At 44.7% G+C, this 17,667-nt stretch overlaps 1 protein-coding gene across 3 annotated transcripts in view; it reads right to left on the minus strand.

Annotated features, from left to right (window-relative positions):
• Positions 1-833: 833 nt before the first annotated feature.
• tgfbrap1 (transforming growth factor, beta receptor associated protein 1) overlaps positions 834-17,667 on the minus strand; it is a 108,860-nt gene continuing 92,026 nt past the window's right edge. For all 3 annotated transcript variants that reach the window (XM_072476653.1, XM_072476655.1, XM_072476654.1), the window contains exons 11-14: positions 17,475-17,621; positions 15,935-16,094; positions 14,898-15,331; positions 834-4,737 (exon numbers count right to left, since the gene is read on the minus strand). In XM_072476653.1, coding sequence (XP_072332754.1) covers positions 4,564-4,737; positions 14,898-15,331; positions 15,935-16,094; positions 17,475-17,621 — 915 coding nt within the window. In that variant the 3' untranslated portion in view covers positions 834-4,563. The remainder of the gene's footprint in view (positions 4,738-14,897; positions 15,332-15,934; positions 16,095-17,474; positions 17,622-17,667) is intronic.

Below are 17,667 nucleotides of genomic sequence, written 5' to 3' on the forward strand. Positions count from 1 at the left end.
CTGCTCCTAGTGCGGTCTACTCTACATTGGAGACGAAACGCAGACTGGGTGACCGCTTTCCAAAACACCTTCGGTCCATCCGCAAGCAGGACCACGACCATCTCGTTGCTGCCATTTCAACTCACCGTGCTGCTCTCATGTTCACATGTCCTTCCTTGGCCTGTTGCAATGCTCCAGTAAAGCCCAGTGAAAGCTAGAGGAACAGTACCTCATCTTCCGATTAGGCACGTTAACAGCCTTCTGGATTTAATATAAGAGTTCAACAACTTCAAACTGTGAAATCTCTCCTCCACCTTCATCCCATTTTTATTTCCATCAATTTATTTCAATTTGTTCTATTGATCTGTTTTTCCCTCACCTTTGTTTCCCTTTCTCCCACCTGGTCCATCTGTTCCCTGGTCCTAGTTGCCCTTTGACACACTGCTCAACTTTGTTCGACCATTCACACATTCTAATCTCTTTATGTGCTACTATCAGGACCCTTCTTGGCCTTAATCACCCTCATTTACATTCCCTTTAGCTTTCTGTCCATGGCATCTCTGTCCATCTCCATCTATCACTGCCCCCCTATCCAGCCTCACCGCTCCACGCCTTCTACAACAGTATAAATCGGACCCGATTTCCAGTTCTCCCCAGCTTTGACGGTGTCATCCAGACTCAAAACGTTAGCATCATTCTCTCTCCACAGATGCTGCCAGGCCTGCTGAGATTGTTCAGTATTTTCTGTTTTATTTCAGATTCCAGCATCCGCAGTAATTTGTTTTTTGACCGTTATAGTTTCTTCAGTACTGGGAATCAAGTAATTTGCCAGCAGAATGCAGTCACAGAAGCCATTTTAAAATAGTCACTTTATTGCCATAGGTACAAATAGGGGCAGCACGGTAGCACAGTGGTTAGCATCGTGGCTTCACATTGCCAGGGTCCCAGTTCAATTCTCGGCTGGGTCACAGTCTGTGCGGAGACTGCACGTTCTCCCCATGTCTGCATGGGTTTCCTCCGGGTGCTCTGGTTTCCTCCCACTAGTCCTGAAAGACGTGCTGTTAGGTAATTTGGACATTCTGAATTCTCCCTCTGTGTACCCGAACAGGCGCCGGAACGTGGCGACTAGGAGCTTTTCACTAACTTCATTGCAATGTAAGCCTACTTGTGACAAAAGATTATTTTTTTAAAAAATTCTTATTAAATTTACAAAAGGGTTATTATGATTTAAAATAAGAAGGATGGTCTGACAAAGCAACCATATCACTTTGCAGGCTACTACCACATCCCATCATAGGATTGTTCATCAGGAAAAAATGCTGATGGAATGATCATAGTTACTTTCCAACCGTAGCAGTCCAAGGGTAGTTGACTCCAGATTGCTTCAATTGATAAATCTTTGGATTTTTGTATTGTTTACAATATTGTAATTAAAATAGTAGCAATCTTAAATAGTGACATAGCTTCCTTCAAACGGCAAAGAATACAGGCAGCTGAGGACAAGGCGAGCTGGAAAGAATGGGCAATACCAACAAAATCAGACAATTCATCTTTGCCAGCGCTGTACTCTGCAATTGAGCCACATGGCCACGCTAGAATGAACAGATAACGCTATGCAGGCAAATGGCCATTTTCAATAATGAAGGGAAACCAACAACAAAGAAACAAGTAGCTCAAAATTAGTCAAATTCAGACAACATCCAATTGATACATTTTTTGACCAGAGAAAAGTCAGTTTGGTGCAAATAAACATAATGGATCATCCTTACAATAAGGAGGTAACCTCAAAATAACAGTTTAAAATATGGAAGTTAAGTTTCCTTTCATAGGTTCACCAAGAAATAATACCGTAATGGTGTTTGAACAGAGTTGCTAATTGTTAGGGGTGAAAAGATATTTCAACAATATACACCAAGATGTTTGAAAGTAAAAATTGATGGCAGACAGCAATTAGAAAGTTAGGAGAGATGACTTGAAAGCAAGATCAAAACTGGAAAAATCAAGTTTACAGTCTCAAGATCAGGGACATTTTTTTTTTTAAAAACAAGACTCCAATTAAGCTCATATTTCTGACCATTTTTAAAATAGAAAATATATTCAAGAAATTACAAACTAAGCACATGCTTCATTAACCCTTTCATTATAGTTTGTACTATTAAGGCCAGAAAGTAAACAATATATTTGAACCAATGACTCGAAAAATTATTTATCAAATGGATGTACCGCAAGCAATCATAACAATTCACATCATATACTATAAAATTAAATTTTCGAGCACTGGTCAGACTTAATGTTTCTTGATGATGTGGTCATGTCCATAAACCCAATATCATCCAAAACTATGCTGCCTCTTTCCTAACCTGCACCAAGCCTGGCTCGCCTGTGCACATTGACCTATATCAGCTTTGGTTCACTAATGCCTTAACTTTAAAATCATACAATTCTATTTTCCCAATGAAAGAATTTATTAAAATTGCCATCTGTACATTTATACAATTAAGTATGTCACCAAATATTTACAGTGCAAAGTTTAATAGAAGCAGAGCAGTTAGATACAACAATTAAAGTAGAAATTACTTCACCGCATTAGGCAATTTGCAAACATTAAAATGTTTCCACTTAAATGTCACCAGTTTTATGTGAGCACAAAGAGGAAACAAAGTTTAGATCATCATCCAATATATACTTTACTGCTACCAGCACTAATGCATATGCACAAACACTACAAAACCACAGAAACATAAGTGCATATCTGTGATTCAATAGTAAACATGCACTTTGGTTCAGTTTTTCTCATTTTGATTGCATTGTTGAAAATTTACCGAAATTTTTAAACTTGGTTGTTCGCTATTTGAAGCAAAATCTATGTTTTTCCTTTTAAAATCTAGTACAATTCACAAATTGTAAAAATATGCACATTTTAATAGAAAATGTTTTATTTACTTTAAAACATATCTTCTAAAGTATGATGTAACAGAACTGGAAGTTATCATTGATTAAAAACCTTTTAAATGCTATCAAACAAAATGGAATTGGAAATAGAGACACTAATGAAGATTTCGTTGCAAAAATACATTGGAACGAAATGGAAGAAACACTGTAAAGGAAGTGCAAATTTTGATCCAGATTTTTTTTATCAGTAAGCAATATGTTCAAAACACACTTATCCGTTACTGCGAACATTTAAAAGGTGTAGTATGGGTGAAATAGAACTGCAACAGATCTTTCGTCCAATACTTAATAAATCCTTCAGCATAGCGAATACAGAACACCTGAAAAAGATACATTTGACCAGGCCAGATGCTCTCCATAAACAAGATTTATAAATTAAATGTTCACTTGTAATGGAAGTATAATCATTGCAAGATAGAAGATTACTTAAACAAAACTCAGCCAGTTGCAACAGTTAATTGAATTATATTATGTTAATTAAACAAAACTCAGCCAGTTGCAACAGTTAATTAAGTTGTTATCTTAATAAATTAATGGCATCATTGATAAATAGATAAGTTGTAGATTTAACAAATAGCAATTGATAGGATGAAAGGGGTTATTTATTCTCATTTTTGTAGACTTGGATAATCAAACATTTTGCTTCATGAAGAATTTTTCCAGACCATTTAGTTTAATCAACATTCTCAGGTAGCCAAAAGCGATCTTCTCAAACAGAATAGAATTGTGTGAACTAAAACCTAGTCAGGCAATCAGCTTGTTCTATCCTCCCCAACTTTTCCCTTTAAAATTATGTGGAAATGGCATGCATATATCAGAATATACAGATTCACAAACTGAGCATATTGGAGATCAGACAATCATTATTCGCATTCGTCTTTTCTGTGCTCTCCATCACTCCACCCATCATTACTTGTCAACAGCCTGCAATCCATCGTTGCTGGGAAAGTCAGATTAAAAGATGAATAGGAAGGGAAGTGTAATGTTTGCAAACTCATTATGTAAAACACCTGGTCAGGACTAAGTTATAGATACAAATAGGACATTATATCTTTAGCCTGTAAATGAGCTCTCAGCTCTCCCACTATATACATACTGGCCCAAGTGTGACATGTACATCCACAGTTCACCCTTAGCAGTGTTTCTATGACAGAATTATTGGACAGTCAGAAGTCTATTAGTGGTGTTCAAATAAGTTCTTTCAGGAGCAGTAGGGATAGCCTACACATATCAAACGAAAGGTCGAAATTCACAGGATAAAGTATGATACTTGCACATTCACATCGAAAAATTTCCCAAACCATCAAGTAGAATAGAACCAAAGTCCAAGTCATCATACTATGAAGACAAACATGGCCAGGTGATCAGAAGATCCTTCTGCAGGTTGCACATTACAGCTAACTCGTATTGGGGGATTTGAAAAGTTCAGGTAATGCCCAACTGCGTTTCCTTTGTAGATCAGTGCAGTCATTTACATATAATGTAGGTTGCTGGAGATCTCCAGTAGACGCAGACTTATTTCTTTTTCTTTTTTATTAGCAGCATGTTCCACTTCCTTACTGTGATCTTCAATCAGGTAATTTTCGAACTGGCCAACCCACTCTGTTCTGGCCAATGTTTCATGACTGATTTCTAGGACTGGAAGTTCTGATCAGTGGCAGACAGGCTGTGGAGTTTTGTAGCACACTGGATGTGAATAAGACCACCATCTGGGTATCGCTGAAAGACTGGCTCAGTGAAAAAACCCCGGCATACTTGGCAGACTTTTTTATCGGAAAGTGTAACAATGTTTCCTCTTGATTTTACCTGAAAAGTGTAGAGTAGAGAGCAAAAACAAAGAGGGGACTATTTTTCAATTCATTTTGGTTTAGGTCCAAAAACAAACTCGAAAAGTATCTAACAAACCATGATACAGAAGGCAACCTGTGTGCAAAAATTGGAACAGAACTTTGTTTTAGTATTTTACTGTATAAAACAAATGTATTGGGGGTTATATTTGTCCATCATGCCCTGGGTTTAGAAAAATTACTTTTTAGGAAGTTTAGATTTAACCCTTACTCAAAGTGCTGATGCACACTCTCTACCTGAAGATTTCCTATCTTATGGCAGACAAAATAATAAAATATACTTTGTGCAACATGAGGGTGCAGCTAGAGGCAATGGTATAATAGACATGTTATGGCTTTGCTCCTAGTGAGATCTTATCCTCGGACCACAGACAGACACTTCTTAAAGCCTAGTATACTCCCGACACAGGTAAAACCAAGACAAGGTCTCTCATATTGGTGCCAGAACAGACTGACACAGGAGTCAATTGTTGGTTAACCCTCTAAAATTACACTTGTACAGTAGCTGATTCTTCAACTTAATAAAATCAGCTTGATCTGGAGAGATACAGTATTGCATTCTCAATAGACTTTAATCAATTATGTCTCCCCATGAACCAGAGATAGTCAGGGCATAGACAATGGGTGTTGAAACCTGTTCACTGACAGAACATTCAAAGTGCAGTCTTGAACAATGTTTTGGTCCAAGCTGTAAAAAAAAAAGGTAATAAATGTATTGCTCTGTGCAATCATATGCAAGCGTTCTTGAAGAGAATGATGAAACAATTGAAGTAATAGAGCATGTCATTTGTGAGTTTGACCAGCGCAGCCTCAGTAACAGAAAATCATGGTTTCATAAGGAATGGTGGAAGCTTGGATCAAACATCATACTCCAGATTTTTCGACTGCAGAACCATAGCCATCTAGCATTTTCAATCACTTCTTCATATTCTTTAATCAGTGTGACATTTTGTTCCTTATTGGAGTTTTACACCACCAAAACTAGAGACCATTTTGTAAATACAGAGTGCCTTTCTGAACACAGTCAAATAGAATGAACGGATACAAGGAAAAAAAGGGAACATAGTTTTTTAAAAATTCTTACATATGGGTGTCACTGCCTGCCTGCCCCTAGTTGTCTCACCCCTTGGATTGAGTGGCCCATTTAAGAGTGAACCACATTGCTGTGGGTCTGGACTCACATGTAGGCCAGATCAGCTAAGGATGGCAGATTTCCTTCCCTAACGGACATTGGTGAACCAGTTGGGCTTTTACGACAATTGGCAATGGTTTCATGATCATTGCTCAACTTCTAATGGAGGAGGTATTTCTTTTCTCAGAGGATCATTCATATTTAGAATTTTCCTCTTGATTAAGTAGTGGAGGCTGGGTCATTGAACATATATGAGGTTGAATGGATTATTTGATCCACAGGGGAGTCAAGGGTTATGGGGTCGGGGATCCAAAGTTGATTTCCCCAGAATGAATTGCCCCTGCCAAATTTCTCCAATCACCCAATCCATTTATGTTCCTTTGCAACCTCCTTTTTACATTTACACAACTTACTGTATCTATTCATTTATTACCAACTCCAAATTAGCCAAGCTACTCAGTACAGATACAACACTGGCATTTACCCAGCAATGTGAAAAAGTTCCCAGTTTGTCCTGTCCACAAAAGGCTGGACAAATCCAACCCGCCATTTATCACCCTGTCAGTCTACTCTGTATCATCAGCTGGGTGATGGCAAGTGACACAACAGTGCTAGCACACATCAGTTGCACAGCAATAGCCTGCCCACTGATGTTCAGTTTGGGTTCTGCCAGGGTCCCTCAACTCCTGACCACATTATTGCCTTGGTTCAAACATATGCACAAAAAAGCTGAAGTCAAAAGGTGAGGCGAGTGTGACTGCCCTTGACATCAAAGCAGCAGTTGGCCAAGTGTGGCATCAAGGAGCCCTAGTCAAAATGGAGTCAATGGGAATCAGGAGGAAACTCTGCTGATTGGAGCCATACCTAGCACAAAGATTATTGTGGATGTTGACAGGCAATCATTTCAGTCCCAGAACATCACTGCAGAGTTCCTCAGGGTAATATCCTAGGGCCAACCATCTTCAGTTGTACATCATAAGATCAGAGAAGTGGGGATGGTCGCTCAGATTGCAAAATGTCCAGCATGATTTACAACGTCTCAGACACTGAAGCAGTCTATGCCCATGACTTGGACAATATTCCGGCTTGGTCTGATAAACGGCAAGTAACATTCACACCATAGAAGTTCCAGATGACATTACCATCACTGAATCTCACATCATCAACATCCTGCGGGGTTACCATTGACCAGAAACTTAACTGGAGCAGCCATATAAATATTTTAGCTATAAGAGCAGGTTAGGGGTTGTGAATTCAGTGCAGAGTAGCTCATCTCCTGACTCCCCAAAGTCTGCTGACAATCTACAAGGCACTAATCAGGAGTGTAATGGAATACTCCCCACTTGCCTGGATGAGTGCAGCTCAAGTAACATTCAAGAAGCTTGACACCATCTAGGACAAAACAACCCACTTGATTGGCACTCCCACCATCTTCAACATTTACTCCCTCCACCAGTGACACACAATGATAGTGTGAACCAATTACAAGATTTACTGCAGCAGCTCACCAAGGCTCCTTCAACACTATCCGCTATACTGTTGTGCTTTCACTGTGGCTGGATCAAAATCTTGGAACTCCCTCCCAAACAGCACATAGTATGCCTTCACCACATGGACTTTGCAGTTCAATAAGGCAGATCACCACCACCTTCTCAAGGGAAATTAGGGACACGCAATAACGCTGGACTAGCCAGCCACATCTCACGAAAGAACAAAAAAAATTCCCTTCATCCAAGTTATGGTATAAAACTGACGGCCCATGCAGTTTCCTGTTGGAATGCCACTGGTCATACCATACTGGTCATGCCACTCCAATTAGAATATTCCCATTATTTGTAACTCTGCTCCTCACTCCCAAATACAGAGCCCTGTCACAAGTTTACTTCCAATTGCTGTTTTACTCACAATCCCCTGCAAAAACCTTGTCAAAAAATTTCTGGAAGTCCATATAGACACTTTCCTATCCACCCTGTTAGTGACGTCTGCAGAAGATTGAACTAAATTAGTTACAAATCCGTTGTTGACTCTATTGGTTCAGCTGAGCAGAAGGTCCAAGATGAGGTAGTTGAGAGAACAAGAAGTGATTTTGGGTGCAATTTATTTAGCAAGACAACGCAGAAAGTAGTGGGATATAAAATGGTGAGGGATTCAGTGAGGTGATCAGAGATAATGTGACTGAAACAATGAGAATACAGAGAACAACATAGCAAGGTTAAGGGAACAGCTATAAATATGGGTTGGTGAATTCAGGTTAAGGGAAGGCAAGTGAGTAGCAATATCAGAGGAGAGAGGGCAAGGTTAGTTGACATGTATTGCAATTACAAGTCATTGTTCAGTGCAGAAAATAATTTTTCAAAAATTGGGGTGGGCAACAACATTCCTTTTAAAATCTTTTAGGGTGGAACAAAGTGACATGCTCAAAAAAGAAAGTGTGGGGTAATAGGAGGATGAGGTTAACTTGAGTTTTGTGATAAGGAACATAGCAGTGGTTTGAGTGTGTGTGATGGAGGAAAGCATCCAGGAGGACAGAATTTAAGAAGAAGAAAAATGTTTGTTCCCTTTAGCCGAGTTTTCATCAATGAAATTATGCATTAACAGTGTCAATGTAATCATCAACTTTAAAAGTTGGTGAATGACAAAGACAAATGACGATGCAGAGGGTCGCTAATTGATGATCATCTGGCTGAGTCCAAGGAGTCAGAGGTTGAAGAGGTCAGCAAGGTGGGAAAGATTTTGGCAAGATTAGTCCAAATTCTTTGGGAAGAATACAGATGCATATCAACAAATAGAGCATTGCGTACAAATATATTGGTTCTGGAATTAATAATAATAATATTATATTGTATTAAAGCCACTACAGAACAGTATAACCGAGATAAAGAGGTCTATACAGGTATCGCATAGAATCCCTACACTGGGACTTCCGGGTTGCAGCGATGCGGAGCTAAGCCGCGCGATTCGGCAGCTCCCGCGAAAACGGACTTTCGGGCCCGCTAACGGAGCTCCAACGGCATTTTTTTGAAAACCAACCCGTGGGGAAGGAAGAAGAAAGGTCCCCAACCAACCTGTATGGATCGGACCCGCAGCGAAACGGCAAAAACAGCGGCCCTGGAGCAGCGAAAGAAGGGAAAAAAAACAAAATGGCCACGCCAACAGACAAAGAGATGCAGGAGTTCATCAAGCGCTGCTTTGAGGAGATGCGCAAGGAGATGGTGGCGCCTCTGCTGGCGATAATTGAAGGACTTGGAGCAACCCAGAAAGCCCAAGAGGTGAAGATCCAGGAAAAGGTGACCGTGAACGACAATGAGCTCGTGGGCCTGGCGGAGAAAGTGGAGCGGCACGAGGCGCTGCACAAGACGTGGGCGGGAAGACTTGAAGACCTGGAGAATAGGTCGAGGAGAAACAACTTGAGGATCCTGGGACTCCCAGAAGGAGTGGAGGGGGCCGATGCCGCGGCATATGCGGGCACAATGATCGGGACGCTGATGGGTGTGGAGGCCCCCCCCGGGATTGCTGGAGCTGGATGGGGCGCACCGAGTGCTAGAGAGGAAGCCCAAAGCAATGAGCCGACAAGGGCGATGGTGGTGAGATTTCACCGGTTTACGGACAGAGAGAGGGTCCTGAAATGGGCCAAGAGGGAACGGAGCAGCAAGTGGGACAATGCAGAGATTAGAATATACCCGGATTGGAGAGCAGAGGTCGGTAAGCAGAGAGCGGGTTTCAACCGGGCCAAAGCGGTGCTGCATCGGAAAGGAGTAAAATTTGGAATGTTGCAGCCAGCGCGACTGTGGGTTACACATAATGGCCAACACCACTACTTCGAAACGCCGGAAGAGGCGTGGACTTTTATACTAACTGAAAAGTTGGACTCTAATTGAGGGTTTGTGTGGGAGGGGGGTGTTTGAGGGTTGAAGTATGATGGTTGTTGTACATACGGGGTCAATCACGCACAGGGAATGTTATATGGGCTGGGGGAGAGAGACAAGGTCACGACAGGAGGTGCCATGGGGGGCGGGGCAGGCTTTGGAAAGCGCGGGGTTTTCTTTACCGCGCGCGGCAAGAAAGGCGGGAAGGGGAACGAAGGAATGTATATTGATTGGGAGATTCCCACACGGTGGGGGGTCAAAGGGATGGCGGGGGAAGCCGGGGTCAGCTGACTTACGGGAGGGATATGGGGGAGCAAAAAAGCTAGACGGGGATCTAGCGAGGGGGAGGGGAGGGAGGGAAGTGGGGGGGGGGGGGGGGGGGGGGGAGGGGGGAAGGGGGAAAGGGTTGCTGCTGCACTGGCCGAAAGAGAACGGGACACAGAAGAGGTGGCTGGGACGGGGGTCCCCCGGCTGGGGGACTGGAGAGGGAGGGAGGGAGACAAGGGACTGGCCCAGAAAAGGAGATGGCTAGTCGGCAGAGGGGGGGGGGGGGGGGGGGGGGGGGGGGGGGGGGGGGGGGCGGTGAGAGTGCCTCCAATCCGGCTGATAACATGGAACGTCAGGGGCCTGAATGGGCCGGTGAAGAGGGCTCGAGTGTTCGCGCACTTGAAGGGACTGAAGGCAGACGTGGCAATGCTCCAAGAGACACACCTGAAGGTGGCGGACCAGGTCAGGTTAAGAAAGGGATGGGTAGGACAGGTATTTCACTCGGGATTAGACACGAAAAATAGAGGGGTGGCAATTCTGGTGGGGAAGCATACGTCATTTGAGGCCAAGACTATCGTAGCGGATAATGGAGGGAGATATGTGATGGTGAGTGGTAGGTTGCAAGGGACGTGGGTGGTGTTGGTAAATGTATACGCCCCGAACTGGGATGATGCTGGATTTATGAAGCGTATGTTGGGGCGCATTCCGGACCTGGAGGTAGGAGGACTGATAATGGGAGGGGACTTTAATACAGTGTTGGACCCAGCACTGGACTGCTCCAGGTTCTCAGTGGTTTTATGGATCAGATGGGGGGAGTGGACCCATGGAGGTTTGCAAGACCGCAGGCCAGGGAATTTTATTTTTTCTCCCACGTACATAAGGTTTACTCCCGGATAGATTTATTTGTTCTGGGTAGGGCCGTTATTCCGAGAGTGGAGGGGACGGAGTATTCGGCCACAGTCGTGTCGGACCATGCCCCGCACTGGGTGGAAATGGGGCTGGGAGAGGAGAGGGACCAACGCCCGCTGTGGCAGTTGGACGTGGGACTGCTGGCTGATGAGGTGGTGTGTGGGAAGCTGAGGGGGTGCATTGAAAGGTACTTGGAGGCCAACGACAACGGGGAGGTGCGAGTGGGGGTGGTATGGGAGGCGTTGAAGGCGGTGGTCAGGGGATCTCCATTAGGGCTCATAGGGAGAAGACAGAGGGCATGGAAAGGGAGAGGTTAGTGGGGGAGATCTTGCAAGTGGACAGGAGATACGCAGAGGCCCCGGAGGAAAGAGTACTCAGGGAACGGCGACGGCTCCAGACGGAGTTTGACCTACTGACCAAGGGCAAGGCGGAGGCAGAATGGAGGAAGGCGCAGGGGGCGACCTATGAGTATGGGGAAAAGGCTAGTCAGATGCTGGCGCACCAGCTCCGTAAGAGGGCGGCAGCGAGGGAAATCGGGGGAATCAAAGATGGAAGGGGAGCCACGGTTCGAAGTGCCACGAAAATAAATAAGGTATTCAAGGCCTTCTATGAAGAGCTGTACAGGTCCCAGCCCCCGGGGGGGGGGGGGGGGGGGGGGGGGGGGGGGGATGAGGCGATTTCTGGACCAGCTGGGGTTCCCGACGGTGGAGGAGCAGGAGGCGGTTGGTTTGGGAGCACCAATTGGGTTGGAGGAGCTGAGTAAGGGCTTGGGGAGCATGCAGGCGGGGAAGGCACCGGGCCGGACGGGTTCCCAGTGGAGTTCTATAGAAAATATGTGGACCTGCTGGCCCCGCTGCTAGTGAGGACCTTTAACGAGGCAAGAGAGGAGGGAACCCTGCCCCAGACAATGTTGGAGGCGACAATCTCCTTGATTCTTAAGCGAGACAAGGATCCACTGCAATGTGGATCGTACAGGCCGATATCGCTCCTCAATGTGGATGCTAAGTTATTGGCAAAAGTGCTGGCCACGAGGATTGAGGACTGTGTCCCGGGGGTGATTCATGAGGACCAGACGGGATTTGTAAAGGGCAGGCAGTTAAATACCAATGTGCGGCGGCTCTTAAACGTGATAATGATGACATTGGAGGATTGAGAGGCGGAGATAGTGGCAGCTATGGACGCGAAAAAAACCTTTGACCGAGTAGAGTGGGAGTACCTCTGGGAGGTATTGCGCAGGTTTGGGTTCGGGGGAGGGTTTATTAGATGGGTTAAGCTCCTTTATAGCGCCCCGGTGGCGAGTGTAGTGACGAACCGGCGGAGGTCGGAGTACTTTCGGATGTACCGAGGGACGAGGCAGGGGTGCCCGCTGTCCCCCCTGTTGTTTGCACTAGCGATCGAACCCTTGGCTATATCACTTAGGGAGTCCAAGAAATGGAGGGGAATAGTCCGCGGGGGAGAGGAGCATCGGGAATCGCTATACGCGGATGACCTGCTGCTATACATGGCGGACCCAATAGAGGGGATGGTGAAGGTCATGCAGACTCTGAAGGAGTTTGGGGCGTTCTCGGGCTGCAAGCTTAATGTAGGGAAGAGTGAGCTTTTTGTATTACAGGCAGGGGACCAAGAAAGAAGGATAGGGGACCTACCGTTGAGGAGGGCGGAGAGGAGTTTTCGGTATCTGGGGATACAGGTGGCCAGAAGTTGGGGGGCCCTACATAAACTGAATTTGACGAGGTTGGTGGAGCAAATGGAGGAGGATTTTAAAAGATGGGACATGCTCCCACTCTCGCTGGCGGGTAGGGTGCAGTCGGTCAAAATGGTGGTCCTTCCGAGGTTTTTGTTTGTGTTTCAGTGCCTCCCCATCGTGATCACCAAGGGCTTTTTCAAGAAAGTAGGTAGGAGTATTATGGGGTATGTGTGGGCAAATAAGACACCGAGGGTTAGAAGAGGGTTCTTGGAACGCAACAGGGACCGAGGAGGGTTGGCTTTGCCAAACCTAGAGAGTTACTACTGGGCAGCAAACGTGGCGATGATCCGCAAGTGGGTCATGGAGGGAGAGGGGGCGGCATGGAAGAGGATGGAGATGGCGTCCTGTAAAAGAACGAGCCTGGGGGCGTTGGTAACAGCACCGCTGCTGCTCTCGCCGACAAAACACACCACAAGCCCGGTGGTGGCGGCAACGCTAAGGATCTGGGGCCAGTGGAGAAGGCACAGGGGTGCAATGGGAGCATCGGTGGGGTCCCCGATCAGGGGTAACCACCGGTTTGTCCCGGGGAAGATGGACGGGGGGTTCCAAGGCTGGCATCGGGCGGGGATTAGAAGAATGAGGGACCTGTTCATTGACGGGACATTTGCGAGCCTAGATGCACTGGAGGAGAAATTTGAGTTACCCCCGGGAAACGCATTTAGATATATGCAGGTGAGGGCATTTGTGAGGCAACAGGTGAGGGAATTTCCGTTGCTCCCGGCACAAGAAGTTCAAGATAGGGTGATCTCGGGGGTATGGGTCGGGGAGGTCAAGGTGTCAGAAATATACCAAGAGATGAAAGCAGAGGGGGAAGTGCTAGTAGAAGAATTGAAAGGTAAATGGGAGGAGGAGCTGGGGGAGGAGATTGAGGAAGGGCTATGGGCTATTGCCTTGGACAGGGTTAATACCTCCTCCTCGTGTGCCAGGCTCAGTCTGATACAATTTAAGGTGGTTCACAGAGCGCATTTGACGAGGGCGAGGCGGAGTAGGTTCTTTGGAGTAGAGGATAGATGTGAAAGATGTTCAGGGAGCCCGGCGAACCATGTCCATATGTTTTGGTCATGCCCAGCATTGGAGGGGTTCTGGAGAGGAGTGGCGGGAGTAATATCTCAGGTGGTGAAAGTCCGGGTCAAGCCAAGCTGGGGGCTAGCAATATTTGGAGTAGTGGATGAGCCGGGAGTACAGGAGGCGAAAGAGGCCGGAATTCTGGCCTTTGCGTCCCTAGTAGCCCGGCGAAGGGTCTTGCTATTGTGGAAGGAGGCAAAGCCCCCTAGCCTGGAGGCCTGGATAAACGACATGGCGGGGTTCATAAAATTGGAGAGAATTAAGTTCGCTTTGAGAGGGTCTGCACAAGGGGTCTACAGGCGGTGGCAACCGTTCCTAGAATACCTCGCGGAGCGTTAGAGGAAGGTCGGTCAGCAGCAGCAGCAACCCTGGGGGGGTGGGGGGGACGAGAGATTGCTGGAGGGGACGGATGAGCGGGGGATAACATGGAGGGTGGGGGAAACTGGCACGAATGGGCGAGAGCCAGTGAAAAAGCTATGTAAATATACCATCTTGCCATGTATATATATCTTGCTCAGGGAGAATTTGCGTTATTGTGTTACGAGGGGGGGGGGGGGGGGTTATTATTTGTAAGGGGAAAAAAATTGTGTTGTTAAAAAACCGTAATAAAATTATTTAAAAAAAAAGAATCCCTACACTGGAGAAGGCAGCCATTTGGTCCATCGGATCTGCACCGACCCTCTGAAAGAGCATCCTACCGTGGCCCATTGCCCCACCCTATTCCCGTAACCCCACCTAACCTGCACTTCTTTGGAGACTAAAGGGTAATTTAGCATGGACAATCCACCTAACCTGCACATCTTTGGACTGTGGGAGGAAACGGGGCCACCCGGAGGAAACCCAAGCAGACACAGGGAGAACATGCAAACTACGCACAGATTGTGACCCCAGGCCGGAATTGAACCCTGATCTCTGGTGCTGTGATGCAGTACAGTGCCATCGTGCCTCCCCTAGGTAGATATTGCAGCTTATTTTTACTTACTACCCAAATATAGAAACGACAGTTTAAAATAATTGTATTCATAGCGTTTGATATTTTAATTACTTTTTAAATTCATCTAATACATGGAGGATTGAAAAATAACGTATAAGTAATTTAAGAATAAGATTTCCTTCTACTGAAAGCTACCCACCTTTGTGTATTTATAATTTAAGTTTTCGGATCTTGCCAAGCCGGATGAAAGTTCTGCTGTGCATTTGGAATGAAAGCTCCCTCTCATCGCCCTGGTTAGGAATGGTGAAAGCAGTTGTATTGACCAATTTTCAGGGACTAGCTGTAAAACGCGAATTGCATCAAACTCAACAGCATGATTATTTAGAAGGTCCACACCAGCCATTGTTAATGCATCACTGGTGACACCTGGGTGCAGGTAAAGTGCTAATAACATGTGGAAGAGCCTCTGTCGACACGAAGGATCCTTTCCATGAGAATTCCACAAACAGTAATCCTCAGCTGCTCGGAAATCTTTTAACTTGTGAACCAGGATTTCGAGAGCTTTCTCGTGCTCTTCCAGTTTTCCGTGTAATATTGCACATTCCATGTAGAGATCAGTGTCTTTAATTTTACCTGCAAGTGAGGAGGGAGAATACATATTAGTTTCCAAGTTAAGTAAAATGCTGTTTTTATCCTTTTACACAGTATAAAGTAATTACTTTTCAAAATCAATTAAGGATAGTCTTTTTGTGATGTGGTCAGTTATACAAATATGAACACGGTAGTGCACACAAATCAGGTATAGACTTTCTGTAAGGAAATGCTATCAGCAACTTCATAAAAATTCAATAGATGGGACCACAGCGTGCACAATATTTTCTTACTCAGGAATTTCTTCATCCATACTCAAGGGAAACTTAGATGTCAGTCCATGCTAATCTATATAGAGCTACTTGTTGGCCTTCCAGCAGTTGGCATCAGCTAATGTCATCAGAATTACTCACTACTGAAGGGGTGAATGTATATTATGGGAATCCTTGGGTTTGAAAAAGATGATAGACAAATCTAGCACCGAGTTTGAAAAAACAAGGTTGTACTTTGATGTTCTTTTGTGCAGTGAAAGCACAGACTATATAAATTAATTTCTAAGCCAATAAGGCAAGTTTAAATATTACAAGTTTAATTTTGCATTACTTTGAAATGTTGAACTAACAGCAAGATGATGGCAGGACTTACCGAGCAAAAGATGAACTCTATAGAGATCAGAATGTTGAAACAGGTTCTTGAGACTGCGACGTGCTGCAATTAGTTCTTCTGAAATGTTCCCTGCCTGGGAGTGTAATCTTAGAACTTTATCCAGGTACAATACTGCCAAATGAGTGTGGTACTTTTCCTTCTGTAGATGCAAATAGATCAAGGATAATTCTCTTAAAACAGAAATTTGGTATGCAGTTCGAGAGCCATCAAATAACCAGATAGGCCACAAATGTCTTCTATGGCTCTGTACTTTCCTATATGCTCATCAAATCTAGAACGGTGGCCAGAGGCACAGAGAAACTAAGAATGGGCTGTTCAATACAAGGCAACTCTGGAAATCCAGCATGAATTAGACAAAATAGGTAAATAATTGCAAAAACAGAAAAGGCTGGAAAAACTAAGCTCGGAGGAGTTACTCAAAACGTCAACTCTATTTCCTCTCTCCACAGATGCTGCCTGACCTGCAGAGATTTTCCAGTCTTTTCTGTTTTTGTTTCAAATTCCAACATACTCAATATTTTACTTCTATTTTAGGGAAATGATTAAATGGATTCAGTTTAATAAATTTGTTCTCGAGCACTAATGCAAAGCAAGACAAGGACACATATTCAAACAAGTGAAGGGAAAATTTCAGATTGATGCCAGAAATTGCATCACACACATGATTAACAAATGGAATCGACTCTGAAATTAAACTGATCCATTTAATTGTTTAACAGTTGAATGCTGTGAGATGGTTGTGGAACTATGACCTTTCCGGGTGCATGAATTAAGCGTGGTCAAACAGCCTTCCTCTTCTGAAAAATCAGCATTGTAGTTAACTATGCCAAAAAGCAATTTCCAGCGTTAAATTTCAAAATTAAGAAACACAGTCCACCACAAGTGACAGCTGCTTAACTGGTACAAAGAGATATAACCGTACAATTCCGCTTTCTATTAATGCTGTTGCATAGTTTAAATATTCAAGCAGAAACTAAGGCCCACATATTGTTGGGCGGGGGGGGGGGGGGGGGGGGGGGGGGGGGGATGGAGCCAATTCCTTCCACGCCAGACCAACCCAGTTAGAATGTGCTCCATGTAGGCTAAATAGGTGTGGGACTTTCATCCCTCCTTGATGTTGACGTCCTGTCCTCAGGGGCTTCTGACCAATCGGACTGGCCAGCAGCTTCAGACATCCTGACAGTGCTAAGAGCACATTCAATGGGCATTTCCAGGACTGCAAGCAAGCCCAAGGCAGCAGCCCACAGATCCCTGAGCAAGGTCCAGGATCCTGGGCAGGGAAGATTTGGACCGTTTAAGGAAGGTGATACGATTGGCACCGGTCCGATTTTACGTGGCCTCCCACCACCATCAAAAGCATACCTGGCATGGGACATTATATCCATCCCCAAGTTGGATTTTTCAATCTTGAATTTTTCCCCACAAAGAATATTATGTCCCTCATTTATGCACCATAAATATTCGGCAATATTTTTCAATTTTCAAGCTGCATATTCATACATGTTTGCTGAAGGTTTACCTGAATATTTCTTTCAAATACTAAATGTTCCAAGTATGCAACAACAGCTTTCTTGTACTTGTGAAGGTAGTTGACAATGTCATCTGGATTCACACGGCTTGTCTGGTTTTCATCCAAAGGTCGCCTTGTGAAAATGTTTATACCAACCTACACCACAAGAACATAATGATAACTATGTCACTGCAGGAATCCT

This window comes from Scyliorhinus torazame, chromosome 15 (assembly GCF_047496885.1).
Source record: "Scyliorhinus torazame isolate Kashiwa2021f chromosome 15, sScyTor2.1, whole genome shotgun sequence".
Lineage (NCBI taxonomy): Eukaryota > Metazoa > Chordata > Chondrichthyes > Carcharhiniformes > Scyliorhinidae > Scyliorhinus > Scyliorhinus torazame.